The sequence below is a fragment of the Lissotriton helveticus genome, chromosome 5_1, assembly GCF_964261635.1.
Source record: "Lissotriton helveticus chromosome 5_1, aLisHel1.1, whole genome shotgun sequence".
Taxonomy (NCBI): domain Eukaryota; kingdom Metazoa; phylum Chordata; class Amphibia; order Caudata; family Salamandridae; genus Lissotriton; species Lissotriton helveticus.
In genome coordinates, this window is record NC_136065.1 from 839,720,653 (window position 1) to 839,745,554 (window position 24,902).

Here is a 24,902-nt window from a genome sequence, read left to right on the forward strand (position 1 = left end):
AATGTGGGGACGACCACAAATATAATAACGATGGCATTGCTTTTCGACCGAGGGGAAACGACTGGGAGCTCCCTGCATTTATGCTTCATTGATTATAAAGCAGCCTTCGACCATGTAAAACGCAACAGATTGTGGTCCAAACTTTAAACTGGGGGCTCCCCCAACCCCTTCTAAACCTCCTGATAAGCCTGCATACTAACACCTGGGTCCAGATTAACCTGGGCGACGGAACACACTTGTCGAGACGCATTCCAATGGACAAAGAGCTTAAGCAAGGCTGTGTTCTGGCCCCCACACTTTTCAACCTGTTTGTAGCTGACCTTGTACCGAGATTAAACGCCTGTAACTCGCACGCTCCAAAACTGGGAGAGATCTTGGTACTGTGTCTCCTATATGCAGACGATATAGTCTTGATCAGTAAAACGAGAGTAGGCCTTCAACATCTTATAAATGCAACTCATGATTACTCAAAGGAAAATGGCCTAACTATAAACCTCGACAAAACTAAAACCATCACCGTGAGCAAAAAAAGGGAAAAGTCCTCAACTTGGTACTGGAGTAATACCCGAATAGAGAGTACCACGGAATACAAATACCTGGGTGTAAAGATCGACAAAGGAGGTCAATTCCCTGCACAAAGAAACAGCATCAGGTGCAAAGGTATCACTCTGGCAATCTCTCTAAAAACGTTGAATTCCAAATTAACTGGCCCGTCGATTCTGCCTATAGTCGAGGTGATTCGTGCAAAGTTATTGCCAGCAAGAACTTATGGAAGTGAAGCCCAGAAAGGAAGAGACGCCAAAATACTGGACTCCACAGTTACAAACACGTTTAGGATTATATTCGGACTGCCCAAATATACCTCCCTCTCGCAAATAAGGCTTGAGTTTGGTATCCACAAGCAATCACTTGGGAGACATGGGGCATATATCATAACGTCGGACAAAATACGAAGAGGCGCTCCAGGGTCATTAAACGCACAGCTGTGGAAAGAGATAAGCAGACATATTACCTCACCTGCAGCGGAATATCCCAAAGAAGGACTAAACAAACTGGGACTGACCCAGCTGTGGGAAACTCCCACTAGCTCCGGTGTACTCTAGAAATTCACCTGGAAATCAGTCAAATACCTATCGTGGCTGGAGGATAAAGCTTCACTTGCTGAAAGGTCTCACGGCTGGATGACTCTGAATACATACTGTGAGCAAGCAGCCCAGAAGTACTTTAACACGGGTTACGCCAAACATACAAAAATTAGGTTTATGAAGTTTAGACTTGGCTTGTTACCTGGCACTCGGCATTCTCCACCCTGGCTGAAGGAGAAGGCGGTCCCTAGATGCCGCCTATGCGGGTTAGCATCGGAAGACCTGTTGCATCTATTATGCTCCTGCAAACAACTCTCGCAAGAACGGCAACAAATATTAAAAGCAAAATTCAACCAGCGGGGAATTCGAACTAGGAGGCAAGCAGTTCTGGCATGCCTTGCTCCAAGTGATCCCCAACTAAACTGCGCCTTGGTAAAATCTTTGACAGCATGCACTGAGAAATTGCCGGAAATTAAAAACATTGACTGAAAGCTAACTTTTAAAATGTACTTATGTATTTATAAACAAAGTATTATATCCAAGAATTACCGTGGTGTAAATAATTGCGATATGCATTTCTGGATATAACCTGCCTGATCAAGTGTCTGCCTATATCCGAACTTTTAATGTACAGTCTTTTTAATTGAATTTGTTACCTTTTTATAATTATTGAGATTTTATGGGTTTGTAATGAAATATTTTTGTGTTGCAATGGTTTTAACAAACTATGCAAATAAAATAAACTTGAAACTATTAACACACGTGTCCTGCACATCCACCGTACCTACATGTACTGGGCATGCACACAGAAGGTTAGTGCAAGGGTCTGGGGCTCACACCAAAGCAGCACAGTAGACTGTACTTTCATCCGACACAGGAAAGAGGTATGGTCATAACTAATGTTCCACTAAACCTGGTACGTTGCCACCACTACTTTAAGTGGCTAACTCAGGACATGGAAGTAGTGTCTTCTCGGTTATGAGGGCACGCTTGGAACACCACTGCAGGTCACCAAACATGTACTGTTCTGGGCTTCAGGGAGCTATAACATTACAGTTTTGCATAACACAGGAACACATTCCTTATTAACACTGGTGATACAAGGACACAACCCTCTACCAAGGAGAGAGCTAAGAGGTGCAACCCTCTGCTGGGACTAATGACATAATACAAGAGCACAACACTACCAGGACTGGTGTCACATCACAGGAGCACAACCGTCTACCTGTAAACTAGTGACACGTACAGTAGCACAACCCCCTACCAGCAGTGGAGACATACCCGACTCCACAAAATGTTTGACTCCAGTCATTTTTGGTGATGCATGAGAAACGCACCGCTCTCCACTGCTGAACCCCTCCTATTCCTACTGGGACGAGGCGTGCCTCACGTGATAACACACTGGCTCCTGCTCTAAGCCGCAGTGTGATGTACCGCACCTGATTAAAAAAATAAACAATTGATGGACGGAATGCTGGATAATGCAAACATTCACCCCCAGTCACAAGGGTCTGGGTTTAATCCATCATTCTCTTGCTCACCACTCCACCCCAGTTTGGACCCAGCCATATGCAAATCAGTCTTGACCTTGTTCCTTATAGGAAGAGTCAGGCTAGCTTGAATCCAGTGGTGTAGTGAGCACGGGACCCACGTCTGGGCATACCCTTACTTAGGGCGTCATATGCAAAAGAAACAGTTGATGGACGGAATTCTGGACAATGCAAACATTCACCCCCAGTCACAAGGATCTGGGTTTAATCCATCATTCTTTTGCTCACCACACCACCCCAGTTTGGACCCAGCCATATGCAAATCAGTCTTGTCCCTGTTCCTTATGGGAACAGTCCAGCCTGAACTGCTAAGCCTAAGTCCTGGCTGATGATGGCTGAAAGCCTGAAACCGGTCCTAGGATGCTTGTTTCCTGTCCAGGGAGGACCTGGCCTGGCAGTTTGGGCTGGACTGTTCCCATTGGGGGCAGGTTCAAGGCTGATTTGCATATGGCTGCGTCCAAACTGGAATGGCATGGTGAGTAAAAAAACGATGGATTTAGGCCCAGATCTCTGTACTGGGGTGAATGTATGACATAGTTCTGCATTCTGTCCATCAATTGTTCTTTTCGTACCTCACCTGATAACACACAGGCTCCTGATTCAAGTCACAGTGTGACATACCTCACCTGATAAAACACAGGCTCCTAATTCAAGCCCCAGAGTGACGTACCTCACCTGATAACACACAAGCTTCTGCTCTAAACCACGGTGTGACATACCTCACCTGATAACACATAGGCTCCTGTTCTAATCTACAGTGTGACATACCTCACCTGATAATTCACAGCCTCATATCTTAGGATAGGACAAGATGTCGAATCAATCTCCTCACTCCTCTTTTACAGAAATTGATGAATTACCTTCAGAAACATTGATTTGTCTGGTAATTCTGCATTTTGTAACAGAATGCACATACTTTGTTTATGATTTTGAATGTGAAATTCCCACATTAGTGATTCTCCATCACTCTGAATGAGGGCCATTGTAGGACACCCTCTCAGCGTCTCCTTCTGGGTGAACACATCCATTGTGGTGGCAGGACTGGGGCAGCCCGCACTCCGTAAATCTTGTGTCTTCCCTCCCAAGGGATGTATCTTCCTGGCCCCCCTTCTTTTACATCATCATTTGACTTCAGCCAGTCTCTCCCGTCAGCCTGTCTCTGGGTCTTTTACTGTCTCTGCCTGCGGTGGGTTCTCTTCCTTGCACTCGCTCCATGGATCGAGCGTCTCTGCAGCTTCACAAATTCTGACCTCTCTACAGTTCATGAGATGTCTGAGGGAAGGGGGTGGGCAGGAGTGTGAGAAGGATAAAAGACAGGAGAAATTAGGAAAAGCACATTAGTGGTCTTATTTTTTTTTTTTTAAGGAACTATCTACCTCTCCACCGTCCTCCTGGACTCCGGATGGCTTGTAGAAAGCTTTTTAATATCTAAACCGCTTTTCTTTGCTTCTGATAGAACAAGCTACGATCTGAGAAGAATAAAATTGAATCTGAATTTGAAAAGCTGCTGCAGCTTCTGAAAGAAAATGAGCAAGCACTGCACAGAAGTCTAGAGGAGATGGAAAAGAAAATGACCATGATAGAAAATGCAAATATCACCAAACTGTCCAATCAAATCACCGCTCTCAAGGCCCTGATAACGGAGATAGAAAAGAAGTCTGAGGCGCCAGCGTGGGAACTCCTGAAGGTGAGATACTGCTGGGGAAATGAAACAGAAGAAGGAAGTGAAATATTCATATTTTGTGTGCATTATTAAATGTATGAGTGGAACACATATGATCTCCTGGCTGGGTCAATGCACAGTGGCCCTATGCACTCTGACAGCCGCAAACAATATACAGACATGTATAAGTAACATTGTCCCACTTGATGCTGTGAGCCCAACTCAATATACTAACTGTGAAATGTACAGTGACCGTTTACAGTGTGATCTACAAGTTAATAACCCATCTATTTACACATTATTTATGTATTTTATCTATTGGGAGAATGCAAAACACCAAGCAATTCCAGTGAGTGTATATAATATATAAAGACCAAGGAGCAAAAAGTGTTAAAAGTTATATAGAAATGGAGAGCTTAATGAGTGACAACACCTGAGAGAATTGGAAAGAAACCACATTCCTTCTTTTCTAAGTTTGAAAACATTTGTGTTCTAATGTGGATACTTTTCTCCTGATGCAGGTGGCCACTTAGGTTTGCATGCACTGAACCTCTTGTTAGGGTGAACAGCTATATTACTAGGAATTTAGAATCAGTAATGGAAAGCTGTTAGAAATGGGATTTCTGGCTAGCTGAGACTTGCACCAAAGCGAGGCAGAAACCACCACTCTAGTCAGGATAAGGGAGTTCCACTCCTAAAATAACCCCTGGTCACCCCCTTGGTAGCTTGGCACGAGCAGCTAGGCTTATCCTAGAGGCAGTGTGTAAAGCGTTTGCACATAACCAACAGTAATATCGTGTATGCACTACAAAAGGAAACCACACCAGTTTAGAAAATATTTTTATATACTTTAAGACAAGACCAAATATGATAAAAATCCACAATACTATACTTAAAAATCTGCCATTATCAAAAAAAGTTTCAAACACAGTTCCTTGATGTCGATAGCTCCGTCTGGGGCTATCACGGCATTGTGAACAACAAATTCAACAGTTCTGGCTGGTCGTGAGGTCGCGCGCCAGCTGCAGTGTCGGGAAGACCAGCCAACAGTATCTGTGAGAAACGCAGGGCGATGGGGCCCTTGAAGTCACTCGCGTTGCAGGTCGAGCTCCTCTCTGATGGAATCAGGAGCGCTGGCGCTGACAGGCGTCGGGTGCTGCGGTGCGAAGTGCAGCGGTACGGCGTGCGGTGCCCTCAGGTCGTGGTGCAAGCAGCGGCTCGGTGGCGGCGCCAGAAGACATCGTCGTTGAGACCAGGGTCGTGGTCGAGATGAAGGTGCTTGTCACGGTGCGGGCAGGTCACGGTGCAAGCGGCTGTGTCGTCGTTGCTGAAGCGCTGTCGTCGGCTGACGAACGGGAGTCGATGGCACCGGCATTGGTAGGCCAAGGCTGCGGTGCGGGATGAGGGCGGTGCTTCGTGTGACTGACAAGCGGTGTCCACGAACCACGGTGCAAGCAGCGGCGTAGACTTCGGCGTGGAGCGGTGCAGAGTGCAGTGCCAACATGCGTCGTCGGGGAGACCAGGGTCGCAATGCGGCGGTGCTCTCAGCAGTGCCAAAGCTTCGTGAAGCGAAGCGGTGCGGAGTGTGTTGCCCACAGGTCATGGTGCAACCAACGGCTCGGTCGCGGTGTCAACAGGCTTTCTTGGTGAGACCAAGGTTGCAGTGCGACGGTGCCATCTGTGGTGCCTTCAGGACACGGAGTCGGCAGCGGCGTTATAGGCATTGTCCAGTTGCTTTTCCTCTGATTGCAGCACACACACACACACAGTCCCCAGTGCTGCGGGCAATAGAGCTTGAAGTCTTTGTGGTTCCTGAGACTTCGTGAACAGGGGGTAAGCTCTACCTCAAGCCATTGGAGAGGCTCACAAATTAGGTTGCAGAAAGTCCAGTCCAGGCCTTTCACTGCCCAAGACAGAAGCAGCCACTGCAGGTCAGCCCAGCAAAGCACCTAGCAAAGCAGTCGTTCCATTTAGCAGCTTCTCCGGCTCTTCTTCTTGGCAGTCTTCTTGTCCCAGATGAGTTCTAAAGTTCAGGGGTCTGGGCCCCAGTATTTGTACACAACAATCCTTTGATCTTTTAGACAGAGGGTGTCTGTGTCCGGACAGAACCAGTCCGGCCTACTCTGGTGTGATTTCCTGGCAGGAGGTGGAGACGGCATTGTCAGAGGCAGACCAGGCCCTTTGAGGTGCAAGGAAATCTCCCCCATCTTCCCCCATCGCAGCCCAGGTCTATTCAGCCCTTTCCTGACATACCTAGACTATCTGGAGCTACATCCGCTCCCCAGCCTTCTGTCATCCAAAACCCAGACAGGCAATCCACATTCCAGTAAGGCACACAGGACGGCCGAGCAAAATAATACCCACTTTCTAAAAGTGGCCTTTATGAACTCAGAATAAAAAGGGCACCCTCGCTAAAAGCTGCGTCTTTAGATTCTGAGTTCAGGCATACTAAATTTAATTTCCTTACCACCTTACCTCCTTCCCCAGGCCCGTTGGGTTTATAAGATGTTATAACCGGATGGCCCGATCCATCCTATGGGGGAAGGGGTGACCTTACAATAGTGAAGAGCGAATTTGGCTGTATTCACTATCGGGACATGCCACACACACACACTCTGGCATGTCCTACCTTTCTCATACAATGCACCCTGCCCATAGGGGTACCTTGGGCCTACCTTAGGGGTGTCTGGCATGTAATAAAACGGGAGGTTCCCTGACGGGCCAGTGTGGGCATGGGCCGAGTCAACATGGCAGTCGCAACTGCGCGCAGACTCTGTGATGGCAGGTCTGAGTTATCTTTTTCTGTGCTATGTGCGTGGGTGACACAATCCGTGCTAGAGGCCCACGAGTAGCGTTTGATTCACAAGCCCTGGCACCCGTAGTGCACTTTACTAGGGACTGACATGCAAATCAAATATCCAATTGTGAAAACATCAATCCATAACATACTTTACCACAGGAGCACCTGCACTTTACCACTGATCAGCAGTGCGAAAAGTGCACAGAAACATTACGCCAGCAAAAACAGAGTCAAAATCGAGAGGTCAAGAAGCAAAAACTCAGGGGAAACATGCCAAAAGATGCCAAGTCTAACACATGTCCCCTCCAGCTGAAAGTAGGGAGAACTACCCACCCTCCTGGGAGTTCTCTTCACTAAGGCAGAAGAACCTGGACAGACCATCTGCATTGCCGTGTTCTGTGCCAGGGCGGTGTTCCACCATAAAGTCCATTCCCTGTAGGGAGATGGACCACCTCAGCAGTTTCGGATTCTCACCCGTCATTTGCATCAACCATCTGAGGGGCCTGTGGTGGGTCTGAACCCGGAAGTGAGTCCCAAACAGGTACGGTCTCAGCTTCTTCAGCGCCCAGACCACAGCAAAAGCTTCCCTTTCTATGGCACTCCACCTCTGTTCCCTGGGCAGTAGTCTTGGCCCTCTTTGTTTATTTGTGAGAGCACCGCTCCCACTCCATGCTCTGAAGCGTCGGTCTGCGCAACAAATTCCTTGGAGAAGTCGGGTGCCTTGAACAAGGGTGCCGTGCACATGGCGGCCTTCAAGGCATCAAAAGCCTTCTGGCCTGATTCAGTCCAGATCACCTTCTTTGGCTGCTTCTTGGAATTCAGCTCAGTTAAGGGGGCAACAATGGTGCTGTATCACTTAGCAAACCTCCTGTAGTACCCGGTGAGTCCCAAGAAGGCCCTCACATCCGTCTGGGTCTTGGGGGGCTCCCAAGCCAAAATGGTGTCAATCTGGGGCTGTAGGGGCGCCACCTGGCTGCTCCCTACCTGGTGTCCCAAGTACACCACCGACCCCTGCCCGATCTAGCACATACTGGCCTTAATCATGAGGCCTGCTTTCTGCAGCACCTTCAACACTTACCTGAAGTGCTGCAGGTGTTCGTCCCAACTGGAACTGAACACCGCAATTTCGTCCAGGTATGCAGCGCTGAATTTCTTCAGTCCAGCCAACACCTGGTTGACCAACCTCTGAAAGGTGGCAGGGTCATTCCTCAACCCGAAGGGCATCACACGGAACTGGTAATGTCCTTCCAGGGTTGAGAACGCGGATCTTTCCTTGGCTCCCTCAGTTAGAGCAATCTGCCTGTACCCTGACGTACTAAGGAATTTGGCAGCTCCCAACCGATCGATGAGCTCATCAGCTTGGGGGATGTGGTGTGTGTCAGTCGGGTGACGGCATTGAGCCCCCTGTAGTCCACAGAGAACCGCATTTCTGGGGTGGCACCGGGTGTAGTAGCCTTCAGGACCAAGACCAGGGAGCTGGCCCATGGACTGCAGGATGGCTCAACCACCCCTAACACCAACCTCTTCGAGACCTCCTCTTTGATGCAGGCCTTGACCTGGTCAGCCAACCGCTAAATCTTATGTTTCAACGGGGGGCTGTCACTGGTGTCCACATCCTGGGTATACCAGTGAGTAACACCTGGGGTCAAGGAGAACAGCAGGGCAAACTGCCCCAGCAACTGGCGACACTCGCTCTGTTGCTCAGCGGTCAGGGTGGGGGAGAGAATCCCACCATCCACCGACCCATCCCCCTCTTGGGCAGACAGGAGGTATGGGAGAGGCTCACTCCCTGCTTCCTCCCCGTCGTCCGTCGCCAAGAGCATGCTCACTTCGGACCTCTCAAAGTGGGGCTTGAGGGGGTTCCCTTGGAGGACCCATAAAGGGGTCTGAGGAACCTGCAAATCCACCAGGTAGGTGACTTCACTTGTGCGCTCCACCACCTCAAAGGGTCCGGTCCACTTAACCTGCAAGGCACAAGGTTCCACTGGGGCCATAACCCACACTTTTTGCCCAGGTTGAAACTTGACCAGAGTGGCATTCTGGTCATACCACTTCTTCATTTCTTCCTGGCTAGCCTCGAGGTTTACCTGAGTGAGTTTCCTGAAGCGGGCAGTTTGGTTTCGGAAGGCCAGCATGTAGCTAAACACATCCTGGGGCGTCTTCCTGGGAGCGGCATCCCAGCCTTCCTTCACCAAGCTTAGACGACCTTGCACCGGGTAACCATACTGAAGCTCAAAGGGACTGAACCCGAGAGACTTCTGGGGTACCTCCCGGTACGCAAAGCGAAGGCACGGTAAAAGGACGTCCCACTTTCGCCTCATGGGTTTGGTGAGACCCTTGTTCATGCTCTTCAAAGTCTGGTTGAACCTTTCCACCAGACCGTTACCTTGGGGGTGGTAAGGTGTGGTGAACTTGTAAGCAACACCACACTCCTCCCACAGGGATGTCATATACTTCGATATGAAATTGGCCCTCCTGTCAGAAACCACCTCTCTGGGGAACCCCATCAGGAGAAGATCCCCATTAACGCCCAGCCCACCACTGGCGCTGTTGTTGTCCTGAGAGGGATTGCCTCTGGGTACCGGGTGGCATGGTCCACCAAGACCAGGATGTACCTGTTGCCCATGGCTGTCTTGGGATCCAGTGGCTCCACAATGTCCATCCCTACCCTCTCGAAGGGTGTCCCAACAACTGGAACGGTTAGAGAGGAGCTTTGACCTTCCTCCCACTCTTGCCACTTTCCTGGCAAGTTTGGCAAGACCGACAATGCAAATCCAACTGCCTTCGCATTTGGGGCCAGAAGAAGTGGGTGACAAGCCTGTCAAAGGTCTTGTCCTGCCAAAGGCATGTCGTGAGCCAGATCCAGTAGCAAGGTTCGGAAACGCTGGGGTAACACAAGCACATGGGCTGACCCAAGTTCCGCGACCTTAGGCTCGCTGTACCGGAGATCATTCTCCCAGTAGATCCAATGTGACCCGGACTGATCACCAGTCGCCTGGGCTGCGGCCTGCCGCGGCAGACCCTCCAGAGAAGGGTACTCCTTCTGCTCCTGGCAGAACTCCTCCCTGGTGGGACCCCCTTCTTGCTGCCAATGGGTCAGCTCAGAGATTTCCCCCAGTTCGGCTACCTGTTCCCCTGTAGGAACCGGGGTGTCCTCCTCAAGGTCTGCCTCCTCCGGGGCCGGGGGAACTTCGGGGCTGGTTTCCCACGCCCCGGCCCTTTCTCTTGGCAGTTACCTAGGCCACTGTTTCAGGCTCTGGGTCCCTCTGATCACCCTCTCTGGCCACCATGGACCGAGTGGACACGCATGCCCACTCTGACAACCCAAGCTTTTCCAACTGGGACCTGAGCTCAACATCCTTCCACAAGGACTGCTCCAGGTCGTTACCGAGCAGACAATCGACAGGCATGGAAAGGCTCACAACTACCCTCAAAGGACCTGTGACCCCCCCGCCCCACTCGAAGGGATCCTGCGCCACCAGACACTGTTTCTCTGAATTGTCGACCGCAATTACTTTGTGGAATTCCCCTGGGACTTCCTGCTTCTCAGAGACCAGGTGACACCGAACTGAGGTCACACTGGCTCCAGTATCCCTCAGAGCCTCTACCCTTTGCCCATTGATGGTCGCCCAGGTGCTGTATTTCTTTGTGTTAGGGGGAACCTGGTTTCCTGGGACCATCTCATTTTCCCATAGTGAGACGAGGGTCATTTCTGCAGGGTCACCACCCTCCTGTGGGTACTCCACCTCCTCCCCAAGCACTACGCTAGCCAACACTTTGGACAACCCGTTAGTGGGTGAGTGCGCCCCCTTTGAGCACCTGGGGTCCCCCTTCATGTGTCCCACCTGGTCACATGCAAAACATCTGCGGGGGCTGGTCTCATCCGGCTTTCCGGTTGAGACAACTTGCTTCTTATCTTCGGGGGATGGGAACCTTTACCAGTTATTTTGGGGCCCTGTAAAGAACTCCTGTGTTTTGCACTTGCCCCCCCCCCCACCTTTCTGCTGGGGACCCTGCCAACCTTTGGCTGAGTCCCCCCCAACTGCTTTCTTGTGGACCCTGGTACTCACTCAGCGGTCCACCTCCATAGCAAGCTTCCTAGGGTCAGTCGGCTTACTATCAACTAGGTGCTAGTGCAGATCTGCAAAACATAGACTGGACAGGTGCTCCCATGCAATCAAATTGTAGAGCCCCTGATAATCTGTTACATTACTGCCTTTTACCCAGCCAGTAAAACAATCGGCAAAACACATCCACACACTCCAACCATGTGTTGGCATCGGACTTCTTAGTGGACCTAAACTGGTCCCTCTACTTTTCAGGAGTAAGAACATATTTAGTGAGGAGGGCGTCCTTCATGTCTGGATAGGTGAGGTGATACCCCCTTGCCCAAAGCTATTAAAGTGTCCCTCACTTCTTCAGGGAAGAGAGGCCACAATCCTACTCCCCAATTCTCCTCAGGGACCCCATTCATGTGGATTGCTGCTTCGTACCCCTGAAACCAGTGTTGTATGTTATGCCCCCTTTTTGAATTCCTTGCCCACATTCTTAGGGATGTGCACGATTCTGTCTGCCTGTCTTGATGAGTTGCTGCCACTATCTGAACCGGGCCTACTTCTTAGCTCTAGCTCCTTAAGACCTCGCTCATGGTCTAACATCATCTTTCTTCCATGGCTATTCTTTTGTTTTCCATCCTGAGTTTTTCCAATTTGAACGTCCTTGCTTCCCGCCTGGCCTCCAGGTCCTCTGGGGACAGGCCACTGCAGCCTGGCTGGGAGGTTTCCCCCCCTCCCAACAGCACATCCACCCTAGGACTAGGCTCCTCCGCCTCTCCACTAAGATCACCAGATTGCCCACTCGCGTTTCTGGCTTCTACCCAGGCCGTCAGTGCCTTTTGTAGCTCGTCCTTCCTAGTGAGGCCTCTGACTTGGACTTTTAGGTTTTTGCAAACGGATTTCAATTTTCTACCAGTGTAGAGCTCCAACCTATCCTCCTCAAATCAATTTCCATGGATGCAGCGGATGATGCTGTTGATTCCGGCATGATGAAGTAGAAAGTTCACCTGGCAAGATCACAAAAATCGGCCAAAAATAAAACGGACTAGTATGTAGTACGTAATGGTCTACGATATGGTATTAGTCCACACCAATCACCGTAAGTCACATGCAAACGCAAGTCCTATCCTCACCGCTGACAGCCAATTTTAGAAATGGGATTTCTGGCTAGCTGAGACTTGCACCAAACCAGATTGTGGCCTATCCCTCAAGACACTCTTATTTTATAATTAAACTCCAGGAACCATGTGGGTGTGTGCACAATAGTATCACTACCCCTTCCCTGTTATGTAGAGGCTCTTAGTTCATGCATAGGTGTCAATCTTTGTCAAAGTACACGCAATGTCAAAGTTAAAATTGCCAAACAACCATCACCCATACCACAAAAAATTGTGGAGAAAGAGAGTGAGCCCCCCACGGTAGAACCGCTAATGGGGTTTTCTGGCTAATGATTACCAGTATACCCACTTATCATCATCGGTAGCTCATTCTCATGAAAGTGGAAAGAAAAAAGCACAAACACAACGAAGAAAAGGACAAACACCATATAATAATCCTTTTGCTTCACAACAGTCAGGCAATGTACTGAGTGTTCGTGAAACAGCGAATAACCAGTACCAATCGCTGTTTAGTGTACACATTCACCATAAACCCCAGTGAGAAAAAAGAAAAAGTGAATTTCACAACATTAAAATTGCAGAACTCACTAGCCACTCATACTTTTATTCTGGGCTGTGAGTACTCCAAATTAAAACAGACTCACATTAAACCACGTTAATCCCATATCTTTACAGAAACCTGGACTCAGGCGGGTTTCCAGTAGGACACGTGATCTTGTTGACACCGAAGTCCACCTGAGAGAGGTAGCAGGTATGCAGTAGAGATGCAACCCCCAGGTGAATATGCTTTAAACGATCTAAGTGCCACGCCGTGTAACTCTTTTAACTCCTGTTCTGTACCTGATCTTGCCGTTTGGCTCATCACGTTCTGGACATATTGGCTTACAACATTTTGATTTTTATCATTTGTCAAAAAAATGTTTTAAAAACCATCACAGGTCACAATAATACATAAGTGGAATTGAGAAGGGGAGAACCCCTGCTTGCCCTGACGAAGTTGTGTAAAATTTAGCAACGAAACATGTTGGCGACCTAGACTCACACCAAACGTGGTTTAATGTGAGTCTGTTTTAATTTGGAGTACTCACAGCCCAGAATAAAAGTATGAGTGGCTAGTGAGTTCTGCAATTTTAATGTTGTGAGATTCACTTTTTCTTTTTTCTGACTGGGGTTTATGGTGAATGTGTACACTAAACAGCGATTGGTACTCGTTATTCGCTGTTTCACGAACACTCAGTACATTGCCTGACTGTTGTGAAGCAAAAGGATTATTATATGGTGTTTGTCCTTTTCTTCGTTGTGTTTGTGCTTTTTTCTTTCCACTTTCATGAGAGTGAGCTACCGATGATGATAAGTGGGTATACTGGTAATCATTAGCCAGAAACCCCATTGGCGGTTCTACCGTGAGGGGCTCACTCTCTTTCTCCACAATTTTTTGTGGTATGGGTGATGGTTGTTTGACAATTTTAACTTTGACCTTGCGTGTACTTTGACCAAGATTGACACCTATGCATGAACTAAGAGCCTCTACATAACAGGGAAGGGGTAGTGATACCATTGTGCACACACCCACATGGTTCCTGGAGTTTAATTATAAAATAAGAGTGTCTTGAGGGATAGGCCACAATCTGGTTTGGTACTGTTTGAGAGGGGGGCGGCCTATACCTGTGTTCCCCCTAAGACTCCAAGGGAGTTGATAGCTGAGACTTGCGCCAAAGTGAGGCAGAAACCACCACTCTAGTCAGGATAAGGGAGTTACACTCCTAAAATAACCCCTGCTCACCCCCTTGGTAGCTTGACACGAGCAGCTAGGCTTATCCTAGAGGCAGTGTTTAAAGTATTTGCACATAACCAACAGTAATATTGTGTATGCACTACAAAAGGACACCAACACCAGTTTAGAAAAATAGCCAATATTTTATATACTTTAAGATAAGACCAAATACAATAAAAATCCACAATACTATACTTAAAAATCTGCCATTATCAAAATAAGTTTCAAACACAGTTCCTTGATGTCGATAGCTCCATCCGGGGCTATCACGGCGTCGTGAACAACAAATCCGACAGTTCTGGCCGAACACGGGGTTGCGGGCCAGCTACGGTGTCGGGAAGACCCGCCAATAGTACCTGTGAGAAATGCAGGGCGAAGGGGCCCTTGAAGTCACTCATGTTGCAGGTCAAGCTCCTCTCTAATGGAATCAGGAGCGCTGGCGCTGACCGGCATCAGTTGCTGCGGTGAGAAGTGCAGCGGTGCAGCGTGCGGGGCCCTCCGGTCGCGGTGCGAACAGCGGCTCGGTGGCAGCGTCAGATGGCGTCGTCGGTGAGATCAGAGTTGCGGTGCGAGATGAAGGCGGTGCTTATTACGGTCAGGGCAGGTCACAGTGCAAGCAGCGGCATCGTCGTTGCTGAAGCGCTGTCGTTGGCTGACAAACGGGAGTCGATGGCACCGGCGTCGGTAGGCCGGGGCTGCGGTGCGGGATGAGGGCGGTGCTTTGTGTGACTTACGGGCTGTGCCCTCGAACCACGGTGCAAGCAGCGGCGTAGACTTCGATGTGAAGCGGCGGCGTTAGGGAGGCCAAGGCATCCTTATGAAGCCAGGCGGTGCAGAGTGCGGTGCCCACAGGTCGCGGTGACAATTTTATATTACGGGTGACCCGTGATTATATTACAGTGTGCAAAATGAATGTCCACAAATTGCTGCCCGGCAGCAATAGAAATTTAATTTACAACTAGATTTTTTTTAAACCCTAAAAGGCAACCAAATTCCTCACCCATATGGCCTAGGGTGGGATTAGAGGTGTAAACCTCCTTATTGTGGTCATACGCTGTCACTTTAACTGTGATGCTCTGCTCAAATGAGTTGATTAGTTTACAGACCAGAAGCTTCCTGAGAAGTAGCTTCATGTAAATGGCGCTAGATGATGGTGACAGAGAACATCCAAAACATCCCTCGGAGGGCGACAGGGAGCCTCCCTCGCAGGGTGACAGAGAGCCTCCCTCGCAGGGTGACAGATAGCCTCCCTCGGATGGTCAAAGTTGAAGTTGTTGATAATTACCATGACCTGTCCATGTTGGTGGAAACATGTAATTTACCAGTTAGTCTAAACACATGTTCAAATGCCATTTCTTCCTCTAGGAAATTGATAGATTGTAAACCTATGTTTCCCTGGGTGAACAATTTGGGAATCAAGCCTATCACCGACTTAGCTAAAAGTTTGACCCATAGTTTTGTGCCAGTGTTGAGAAATGAAATGAGAGCAGTAAGACCCACAGTCCAGGGGAGGCTCATCCTTCTTACAAGAGAGGACCACTCTTGCCTCCTGCTAGAATGATGGACCCTGACCTGTTGATATGACCTCGTGACTCATTTTAGGATGCTCTCCCATGACCTTTTGATTTAACCTCTTTTGTAATGACAGGAAGGTGAATCCTGACATGTTGATGAACCTCTTGTGTCAGTCAAGGACAATGGGCCATGACCTATTGATGAACCTCAAAGGGTCCTATGCATTTGATTTATCTGATGATAGTGGTCCTCTGCTTGCTACTACCCACTAAGGCAGTCACTCTACTGACTTCTGATAGCAGTAGACCCGGCTTCTCCAATGAGTAGCTTGTGAGATACTGGTATCTCTCCAGATACCTGCAAGTAGCTCATGTGTGTTCCCCAGTCTACTAAATTAGATGATTTTCCTTGGTTGAATTAATATATGTTCACAAAAATTCTGAAGCGTGTATTTAAGATGAATATGTATTTATTTTTAGAACTCATGAACTGATCTATTGAGGAAACCTGGATTTCCAAAATATATTTAAAGCTGTTATTTGAGTGATAAATCATGCAGCTTTGGAGAGATGTATTATTAATAATACCACCATGGGACGGGGCATTGCACCTATGACGTCATGTATTTCTCATGCAGCTTTGTTCACAGATGTCGCAGAGTATTATATCACAAATGCTGGTTCTCTGAGTGTTCATCAATGTGTGGTCATTTGCTGCGAATCAATGTAGCCACTACAGCCAACATGTGTTTCGCGATTGGAAACATTGGACCCAAAATCCTTGCCAATTAATTCTTTAACAGTTTACATACTCTCTTAGAGGTATTCTCTAATTCTTATGAGGACACTTTCCATTCGCCAGCTGTGAACCTGGTGTCACCCTCTAAGCAGTACGTTTGAGTCCTTACACTGACATGAACTTGTAATATAGCCACGCCGCATGCAAGTCATAGACAACTTGTCATAAAGAGTCCAATACTCCAAATCCTTTCCTCTTGCCTGGTTCTTCTTTAAACTTTTATATAGTTGGTCTTTCATTTCAGCCCCTTCAGTCCAACAGCTCACCCCATGCTGGGATGAATTAATCCAGTAATTGGCGGGAGCTTCACACAAGCAGATCCTTTAAAAGTCCAGAACAGCACAAGAGGTGGTCACAGTTCTTTGTCCTTCCTTGGCAGCTCTGATCTCATTTCCTAGATGGCTTCCACTTACACAGACTCCTCTAGTACTCCTTCTGCCTGTACCTCCTCCTGCGGGGCACTCTTCTAGTACCCCTTCCTTGTACCTCCTCCTCCTGCGGGGCACTCTTCTAGTACCCCCCCTTCTGGCTGTACCTCCTCCTGCAGGGCACTCTTCTACCCCTTCGGCTCTTAACTACTCCTTCATGGCACTCTTTTAGTAATGCTTCTCTTGGTTCCTTACTCTTCTGAAGAACACTCTTCTGGTATCCCTGCTGTTCATACTTCCTCCTGAAACGCCTGTTACCTGTAATACTATTCGTATAATAAAACATGGCGCACCAGGATCTACAGCACAGACCTCTGGCAGATTATTCACTGTTAATGTAATAAAAATTGGCAGAAAACGAAGGTGGAGCACAACTCTCATAAGTGCGAGCTGCCTCTGTCTTCTTGGCACTGATTTTGCTACCTCTGAAGCCAGGGGTCTCACAAGCAGGGCCATGGGTCACAAGGGGCAATCCAGGAGTCGCAGCTGCGACCCCTGGCAAGCCCTAAATGATGCCCATGCATGAGACCCTGTTGAGAACATCATACAGTGCGTCAAGTGAATCCATTCAGAATATCAGAATGTGCTGTGTTTTGTGACTCCATTCAGAATGACACTGTGCTGTGTCAGTACCATTCAGAATATCAGGTTCTGCTATGTGATTTGACGTCATTCTGAATGTCACATTCTGTGTTTGGTAATGCAATGCCATAGAATGTTCTGTGTCATGTGACCCCAGCCACTGTTTTCTAGTCATAAATCAATTGAAGTGTTTCACTCCTGCAAATACTACCATAACTTTAACATCTTCTCTGGAAACTGATCTTACGTTGTTTCTCTGTTTTGCAGGATGTCCGAAGCACCCTAAGCAGGTAAGGCTGGTTTATTATTCTCCTGTCCGTGTGTAAAGTGCAGGTCTCATTGCTGCAGTGTGTAAATGCCACTACTAAGTTCACACAAAGTTTTAGTAAACTTTCAGATTCTCATAACATCACTTTGTATCCTCAAAAAAACTCTTAAGTCCTCAGAAAATACCTTTGATTCCTCTGAAAACTTCCTTGTATCATCAGGAAATGCTCTTAAATTTTCCTAAATCCCTGTAAGTCATCAGAGAACTCCTTTGAATCTTGAAATAATTGATACAGAAATTAGCTGCTGTCCTCACAAAACATATTTTTATCTATAAAACCTACCTGAAGTCCGCAGAAGAGTTCCATGAACACACAGAAAACTAATACAAATTCTGGAAACTTCCCCTCCGGTTTCCTCAATAAGGAGTTGTGGAAAAACTCATTCAAAGTTTCCTAACTACAAGGCCAGTCTTTAAAACATCCCTTCTGTGCTTCCAAACAGCATTGAAATGTAATTAAAGCCATGTTCAGGCCTCATTCATTAGTAAATTCCCTCCAATTAGAAGAGGTCTCGTCCAGTTCTCATAAACTTCATTGCAATCCTCAGATCTGCTCCAAGTCCTAGGAAATCTCTCTCCAGTCTGCAGTGACCTCCCTCCAGTCCATGGCATCCTCTTGAGTCTTCAGAAGCCTCATTTCAACCCTTAAACCTCTGGTCTGGCACCAAATCCTTCTTCAAGTCCTCCGAGACCTCCTTGTGTGTCTTCCAAAGCCTCATTTCAATCATCCTTTTCTTTTAAGGACTTTATTTATCATTTTTGGTAGCAATACAGATTCCAACAATAAACATCAGCGGCTCAGCGTCCTGTCGTATTACATTGAAAACATGGGGTGTGGTTCGGGGGCATCAGAACATTGTCATTTTTTAAATCTAAAATAAGATAAAGAGACATTTGTTTACAACTATTGCACCGCGGTCACGCTGTTGGCCAGGGTGTCTGTCCACACAGGTCTCCGTTCCTATGGGGGGAGGGGCTGACTGCAGCCCTCTCAGCCACCTTCCCTCACCTACAGAGACTGACCCCACACCTTAATTTCCTATGGAGTGTCTCCATTCCAGAGGGATCCTTCCACGGGCCTCATGTCAATCCTTGAGCCTGTAAATAAGTTTCTAAACTTTCACCATGAGGTGACACACACATATGTGCTGCTTGTTTACTGGCTGGTCTTGCTAACTAATTATTAACAGAGCTTAATGAGACATTGTACTTCTCAATGATGAATTTAGTTGTGTAGCTAACAATGCAGTCTCCTCAAAGCCTGTACGGATACATGCCATCTGGATCACTTAACGAAACAATTAAAGATGGCGGTGGACCACATAAAATATTTGTACATGTTTCCAACACTGAGGTTCCAGTCAGTTTCACGAGGGACGTGCGGCCTTGGCAGTTTGTCTGTTGTGGCCCAAAAAGGTGCACGGTAAGGAAGTTCAAGTGGCGTGTGACAAATAAACTGGCTCGGAGGTGCAGGGGGAGGTCGTTTCAGGTCTTGGCTGCCAAATGGGAGAACGAGCGGCCGCCCCTGTTAGTCCGGCGGATGCTACAGGCGGCAGCTAGGGATCCAGATCTGAGTTTCCTGGTGGGCTGGTGAAAGGTCATGCGTTGGTTGAGGAACGCAGGCCCTTCATTGTGTGATGCCGTGTATGACTTGTATTGTACTGGTATCTCTTCATGACTGGTAGCCAGTGGAGTTCCTGAGGTGAGGGGTTATGTGGGTCCGTCTGGGGAGGTCGAGGATGAGCCTGGCCGCTGTGCTCTTGATCGTCTGGAGTTTCCTCATGAGTTGGACTGTTATTTAGAGCTACAATAACGTATAGTGAGTTATAAATTAAACAAATGCAGTGCTCTGCAAGAGTCCTTCCAGTTCTGACACATTGGGCTTATGAACAGATGAATCCAGAATAAACAAGAACAACAAAAACATTGACCTGCCCCTAGTAACTTATCCCTCCATCTTCGGGCATGTTTGCGTAATGTTTCATTGCTACTGTGTTACTCAACGTCTCCTTTGCGTAGTGTCCAAGCTTATTCACATTCTTAAGTGGTCTGCGTACACCCATGGAATATCATGGTACGCCCATTAGCGATATGTATGGTTCGCTATATATAGTCGCCCACGTCTCGACCAGGCGAATCCTCAGGGTCACCGCCCTCTATCTGTTGCAGCTCATTTAAGAGGTTGTCCCAACATGCTGCTATGGGTTCTCGACGCAGTCCTAACGTTTCTTCACGCTTGATGGAGATGCTTTCTGCCTTGGCCGATGCTAACAATGAGTGACGCCATGCCCTTACATGTGGTGGGTCTGCCGCTTTCCACCGTCTAGTTAGGAGCCTTTTAGCTACTATTATCCCCAAGTCTAGGAATCTAGACACTACTGTTGTGGCAGGCGTCCTCCTGAATTGATGCAGGAGGTATACGGACCATTCAAATGGTAGTGCTCGACCTGTGCATGTGTGTAATATCCTGGTTATCGTGTTCCAGTACCCTCCTATTCGGGGGCAGCTCCATAACAAGTGTACTAGTTCAGCTCCTGGTGGGTGTTGTTTCTTGGGGTTGGTAGGATTCCTCAGGGTGACTTCACCAGCGCTTGCTGTGATCCGGTTAGTGAAGTTGTCCGCTGCTTATTCGGTGTCCAGATGGAGGTGGGTAGGTGAAAGATGAGGGTGTTGATCCAGCGTTGTTCTGATGCTTTGGACCGGCTGCGGCTTGTTTCGCTGGCAGTGGAGGTGGGGGTTTGAGGGGCTCTGAGAGGAGGAAGTGGACGCAGTGGTGGTCGGTCCAGGTGAGGTCTTCAGTGTGAGTGTTAAGATAGGGTCAAGCATGTCTCCTGCGATGTGAGTGGGGTCGGTGACCAATTGTTCGAGTTCGAAGTTGGCCATACTGTCTAGGATGTCAGCCGTGTTGGTGTAATCAATGTTTTCAAGGTGAAAGTTGGGGTCTCCTAGGAAGATCGTTTCACCTCAATGGTGATAGGAGTGATGAAGTCGGAGATGGCGTTGCTGAAGGGAGGGCGGAGTGGCGGGGATCTGTAGGTGAGGGTGTCGCCGATTGTGGTTATGCTGTTCGTTTGGAGTTGAAATGCTCCATGAAGGGGGTGGTGTTATCTGTGGTGGTTGCGCATTTAAGAGTCTCTTCGTGGATTATGGCTGTGATGCTGCCGTTTCTATTGGTCCTGTCTCGGTGCGTGATCTTGCATCCGTCTGGTATGGCTGTGGCAATGCTGGGTGCTTATGTGGGGTTCAGCCAGGTCTCTGTGATGAAGACAGTGTCTGGGGTGGTAATGGTTTGCCAGATTTCTGTGGCGTCTTTTCCAAGAGAGTGTGTGTTGTTCAGCAGGCAGTTGATCTCTCCGGAGGTGTTGGCCACGGCCCTGCTGTTGAGCGTGTGTGACTTGCTGTGGCTGATGAACTTGGTTGTCAGTTGTTTCTCTTCTGGTACAGGTAAATCAGCAGTTCCGGAAGGAGAAAGGGCTGTTGATGGTCGTGGGGGAGGACTAGGCACAGCAGTTGTTCTGCCATCTGGGGTCCAGGGCTTTAAGTTCATCTGAGGTGAAGCACACGCGGTCCGTGGTGGGTGGAGACCTAGTGCAGAGCGAGGTCCATGCACGGCATACCCACTGTGCGAGTCTGCTGAGTGAGTGCACTGCGGTCTCCCTGCCAGAGGACTGGGTTACTTGCAGGAGGGTGCCCATAGGAGGAGACTTAATATAAGAAAAATGCTTACAAGGGAATTTTTTTCAAAGATTGAATCGCAGGTAAATGATTGCATACATTTTTAAGCTTCTGATCAACTAAATTGAATTGCTACCTGCTATTGTTATAATTTGTCACATGGATTTGGACACAGTAATCGAAATACTTCAAAAGAGAAAAAGCTACACGGGTATAGAGTTTGATTCACAATATCTCTTTATATATGTTTTTTCTAAAAGGGTACTGTTACAATAAATAAGAAAAACATCAAAAACAAATGGACAAGAAATAAATAAATTGTTCTTTACATCCACTTGTGCTGTGGTCCACTCTTAATAGATAGATAACAATGAATCTTGCACCGCCTTAAACAATGATTCAGTTGCTTGAATTATTCAAACTTGGAAGATGTGGACAAAAAAGTCGACATTTCGGCCTTGTAGTTGTTATATCCTTAAGGCCATCTTCAGGACAATTCAATCTTTAGAGAGTAGAGACCCCCAACTTTCTTGCAATAGAAATGCCTCTGCGAGTTCGACTGGTGAAAACAAATATCTTCTTTATGAGTCAGGCTCAGAACTTTGGCTCGTATAAATCGCTTTTGAAGTATTTCGATTACTGTGTCCAAATCCATGTGACAAATTATAACAATAGCAGGTAGCAATTCAATTTAGTTGATCAGAAGCTTAAAAATGTATGCGATCAATTACCTGCGATTCAATCTTTGAAAAAAATTCCCTTGTAAGCATTTTTCTTATATTAAATTTCAGCCCAAGCTCGCAAGGGTTTATTGGGTCACCCACCTCTTATATACCCATAGGAGGAGACAGCAGGCGCGACGGGAAGTGACGCGGGAGGCTAGGTGGAGGGAGGGGCAGGGCTGCAGGCAGCGCAAGGGAGGTCCCAGCAGAGCCGGGGGCACGGGATAGGTCGGGCACACAGGGAGAGAGGGAAGGGGAAGAAGCCAGACTGCAATGTCAACTGCAGCTGGCCAAGGCTACCAGGGTCAAGAGGGGCGCAGCTGGGCAGTAACTACTAGGAGTCTAGTGCAGGTTGGGCTGAGGGGAGAGCGCCTGGCACGGTGTCAGGGGGGACAAGGCCACAGAGCACTGTAACTGAAACTGTGGGCGTAAGAGGGGTGGCCCAGTTTCTGACGGGCATGGATGGGCCCACCCTTTGCCTAGGCTTTGCTCGGGCACTGCCCGCACAGCTCCCGCGAGGCGGGAGCCGCAGAAGGAATTAATCTGTTGTGGAGGTGCGAAAACTGGTCCGGCCCGCCTCCTGGAGGCTGCTGGGAACTTTAGTTCCCGGAGGCTGATGGCAACGCTGACTCTGGTTCCCGAGTGAAGCAGAGAGAGTCGTGAGGCAGGAGCCCGGGGCCTGGAGAAGCAGGTGAGGGAGCGGCAGATACTGCGGTGCCCCATCCTTGGTCTGTTGAAACTCTATCTACCCTCTATGACCATTGCTTGACATCAGTCTTTGTAAGTGCCTGGGTTAGATCCGTAAATGCTGTCAAATTCTTTGCGAACTTACCACAGTATGTCATCATGCCTAGGAAACGTCTTACTCCTGTCATGAAATTTGGTGTGAGTACAGATTTCTTGTTTTTTACTTTGTTGGGATTCGGAGTCACCATTTCCGCTGAAAATCTCTGTTCGAGGAAACTGATGTGTTGCTTTGGAAAGTCACACTTGCAGGGTTCAGCCAGAGGCTGCTTGAAGGCACTGTAGGACTTTTTGGAGGCAATAATGACTGTCACATTGTGTGCCTACACCAAGATGTCATCACAGATGTCAATTATTCCAGTCAATCCATATAGAACTTCTGGGATGGTGTTCTCAAAAAACATCAGCGACACTGGAGATTCTGAAGTTTAATCTTGTGTATAGTCTCAAACCAAAGGTGAGTGGAGAAGGTTGTGAAATAACAAAGAGAGGGATCGAGCATCAGCAGGTGATACCCTGACGTAAGATCTGTTTTGGAGCACAAGCTACCGCCTTTGATCTCATTTATTAGACCATCCTCTGTAGGTGTGATATGTTGTTCTCTTTGGCATGCCTGATTTAGGAGATGCATGGCCACACGCAGCAATACTTCTCCTGGCTGTTTGGGCTTCTGGGTGACAACAGTTGTGGAAACCCAGGGAGTGGGCCCATAATCTCGCTCAATGATGTCCGCCTCTTTCAGCCTTCATAGCTCCTCTTCCACTTTTGCCTGAAGTTGAATCGCCCCTCAGTGATGTCAATAGATTGATCGATATGCAGATGCACAGTCTTTCCTTTCAAACACCCAAGGCCATGAAACAGGCTGTTGCTTTCCTGGAGAAGATTGTTCAGCTCAGCAGTTTGGCAGACTGAATCAGCTGAAGACATATGGCTGGCTGCCTGGCAGCATTCCTCCACTCTTTGGTAATGTGCACTTTTGTCCTGACTGCTTGTTTCTCATGAGTGAGTTCCACTTTGAAGACTCCTCTTAAGGGTAGGGGGTTTGGATGTCTTTATCTACCTTGATTGTTTATGGATTGAGCTCTCATCAGTTAACATGCACACATTGGCCAGGCCTTTAACCAGGCACAAAACTCATCCATTGATCCATCAAGGTTCGTTCTCATTTGACAGAGTATGAAATCTTCATAATTAGGGTGTACCAGGGGTGCAAAATATATGCACTCACCATGGAGTGTGAAGCAGACCGGACCGAAAAGGGTGTGTGAGAATCTGGAGCTCTCTCTTCCTCTCTTCCAAAACACCAGTGATGGCAAAGAAAATGTATGTTCTGTCAAGGCACACCTTCCATGTAGGTGCCTGTGAAGAGGATGACCAAGAGACCACAAATGGACTGATGGCGAGGATGGAAGACATCTTGGGTGGTCTGGATGTGTGCATGCAGAGTGGATCAGTCACGCCTTGAGGCTGGTGCCTACGATGTCGATACTGCAGGGAGAACACGTCTGCAGCAGCCAGGAGTGGTGACCTGTGTTGCAGTGATGTCAAGAGCTGAGGCAGTTGGGGTTTGCATGTAATAAAAAAAGCTTCCAAAATCTAAATTACCCTTCTTTCCAAAAAGATGGGGATGCTTTAGTCCACAAGAGAAAACCAAATAGGATGATGGGCGGAGTGTTGAACATTGCAAGCACTCACCCCCAGTCAACTGATCTGGGTTTAGTCCATCATCATTCTTTAGCTCATTCCACCACCCCAGTTCAGACATGGCAATATGCAAATCAGTCTGACCCTTTGCCTCATCTGAACAGTCCAGCCCGAACTGCCAAGCCATGCCTTCCCTGGACCGGAAACAAGCATCCCGGGACCGATTTCTGGCTAATCAGCCGCCATCAGCCAGGCTAGCTTGAATGCAGTGGCAAGGTGAGCAAGGGACCCACGTCTGGGCATACCCTGCCAACTTAGAGCGAACCAAGCAAAACCAAAGGTTGGTACCAGTTATGAGAGAGGCCGGGGGTGCAGTTCATTGGGTAGTCCACAGTTCCTGTACTTGTTTCATGTTGGGGTG

General features: G+C 48.1%; 1 protein-coding gene across 1 annotated transcript in view; it reads left to right on the forward strand.

The window, feature by feature from the left end:
* The window catches only part of LOC144754946 (E3 ubiquitin-protein ligase TRIM11-like), a 73,729-nt gene that overhangs the window by 15,823 nt on the left and 33,004 nt on the right, over positions 1–24,902 (forward strand). The window contains exons 3-4 of the mRNA XM_078643302.1: positions 4,092–4,322; positions 17,636–17,658. Coding sequence (XP_078499428.1) covers positions 4,092–4,322; positions 17,636–17,658 — 254 coding nt within the window. The remainder of the gene's footprint in view (positions 1–4,091; positions 4,323–17,635; positions 17,659–24,902) is intronic.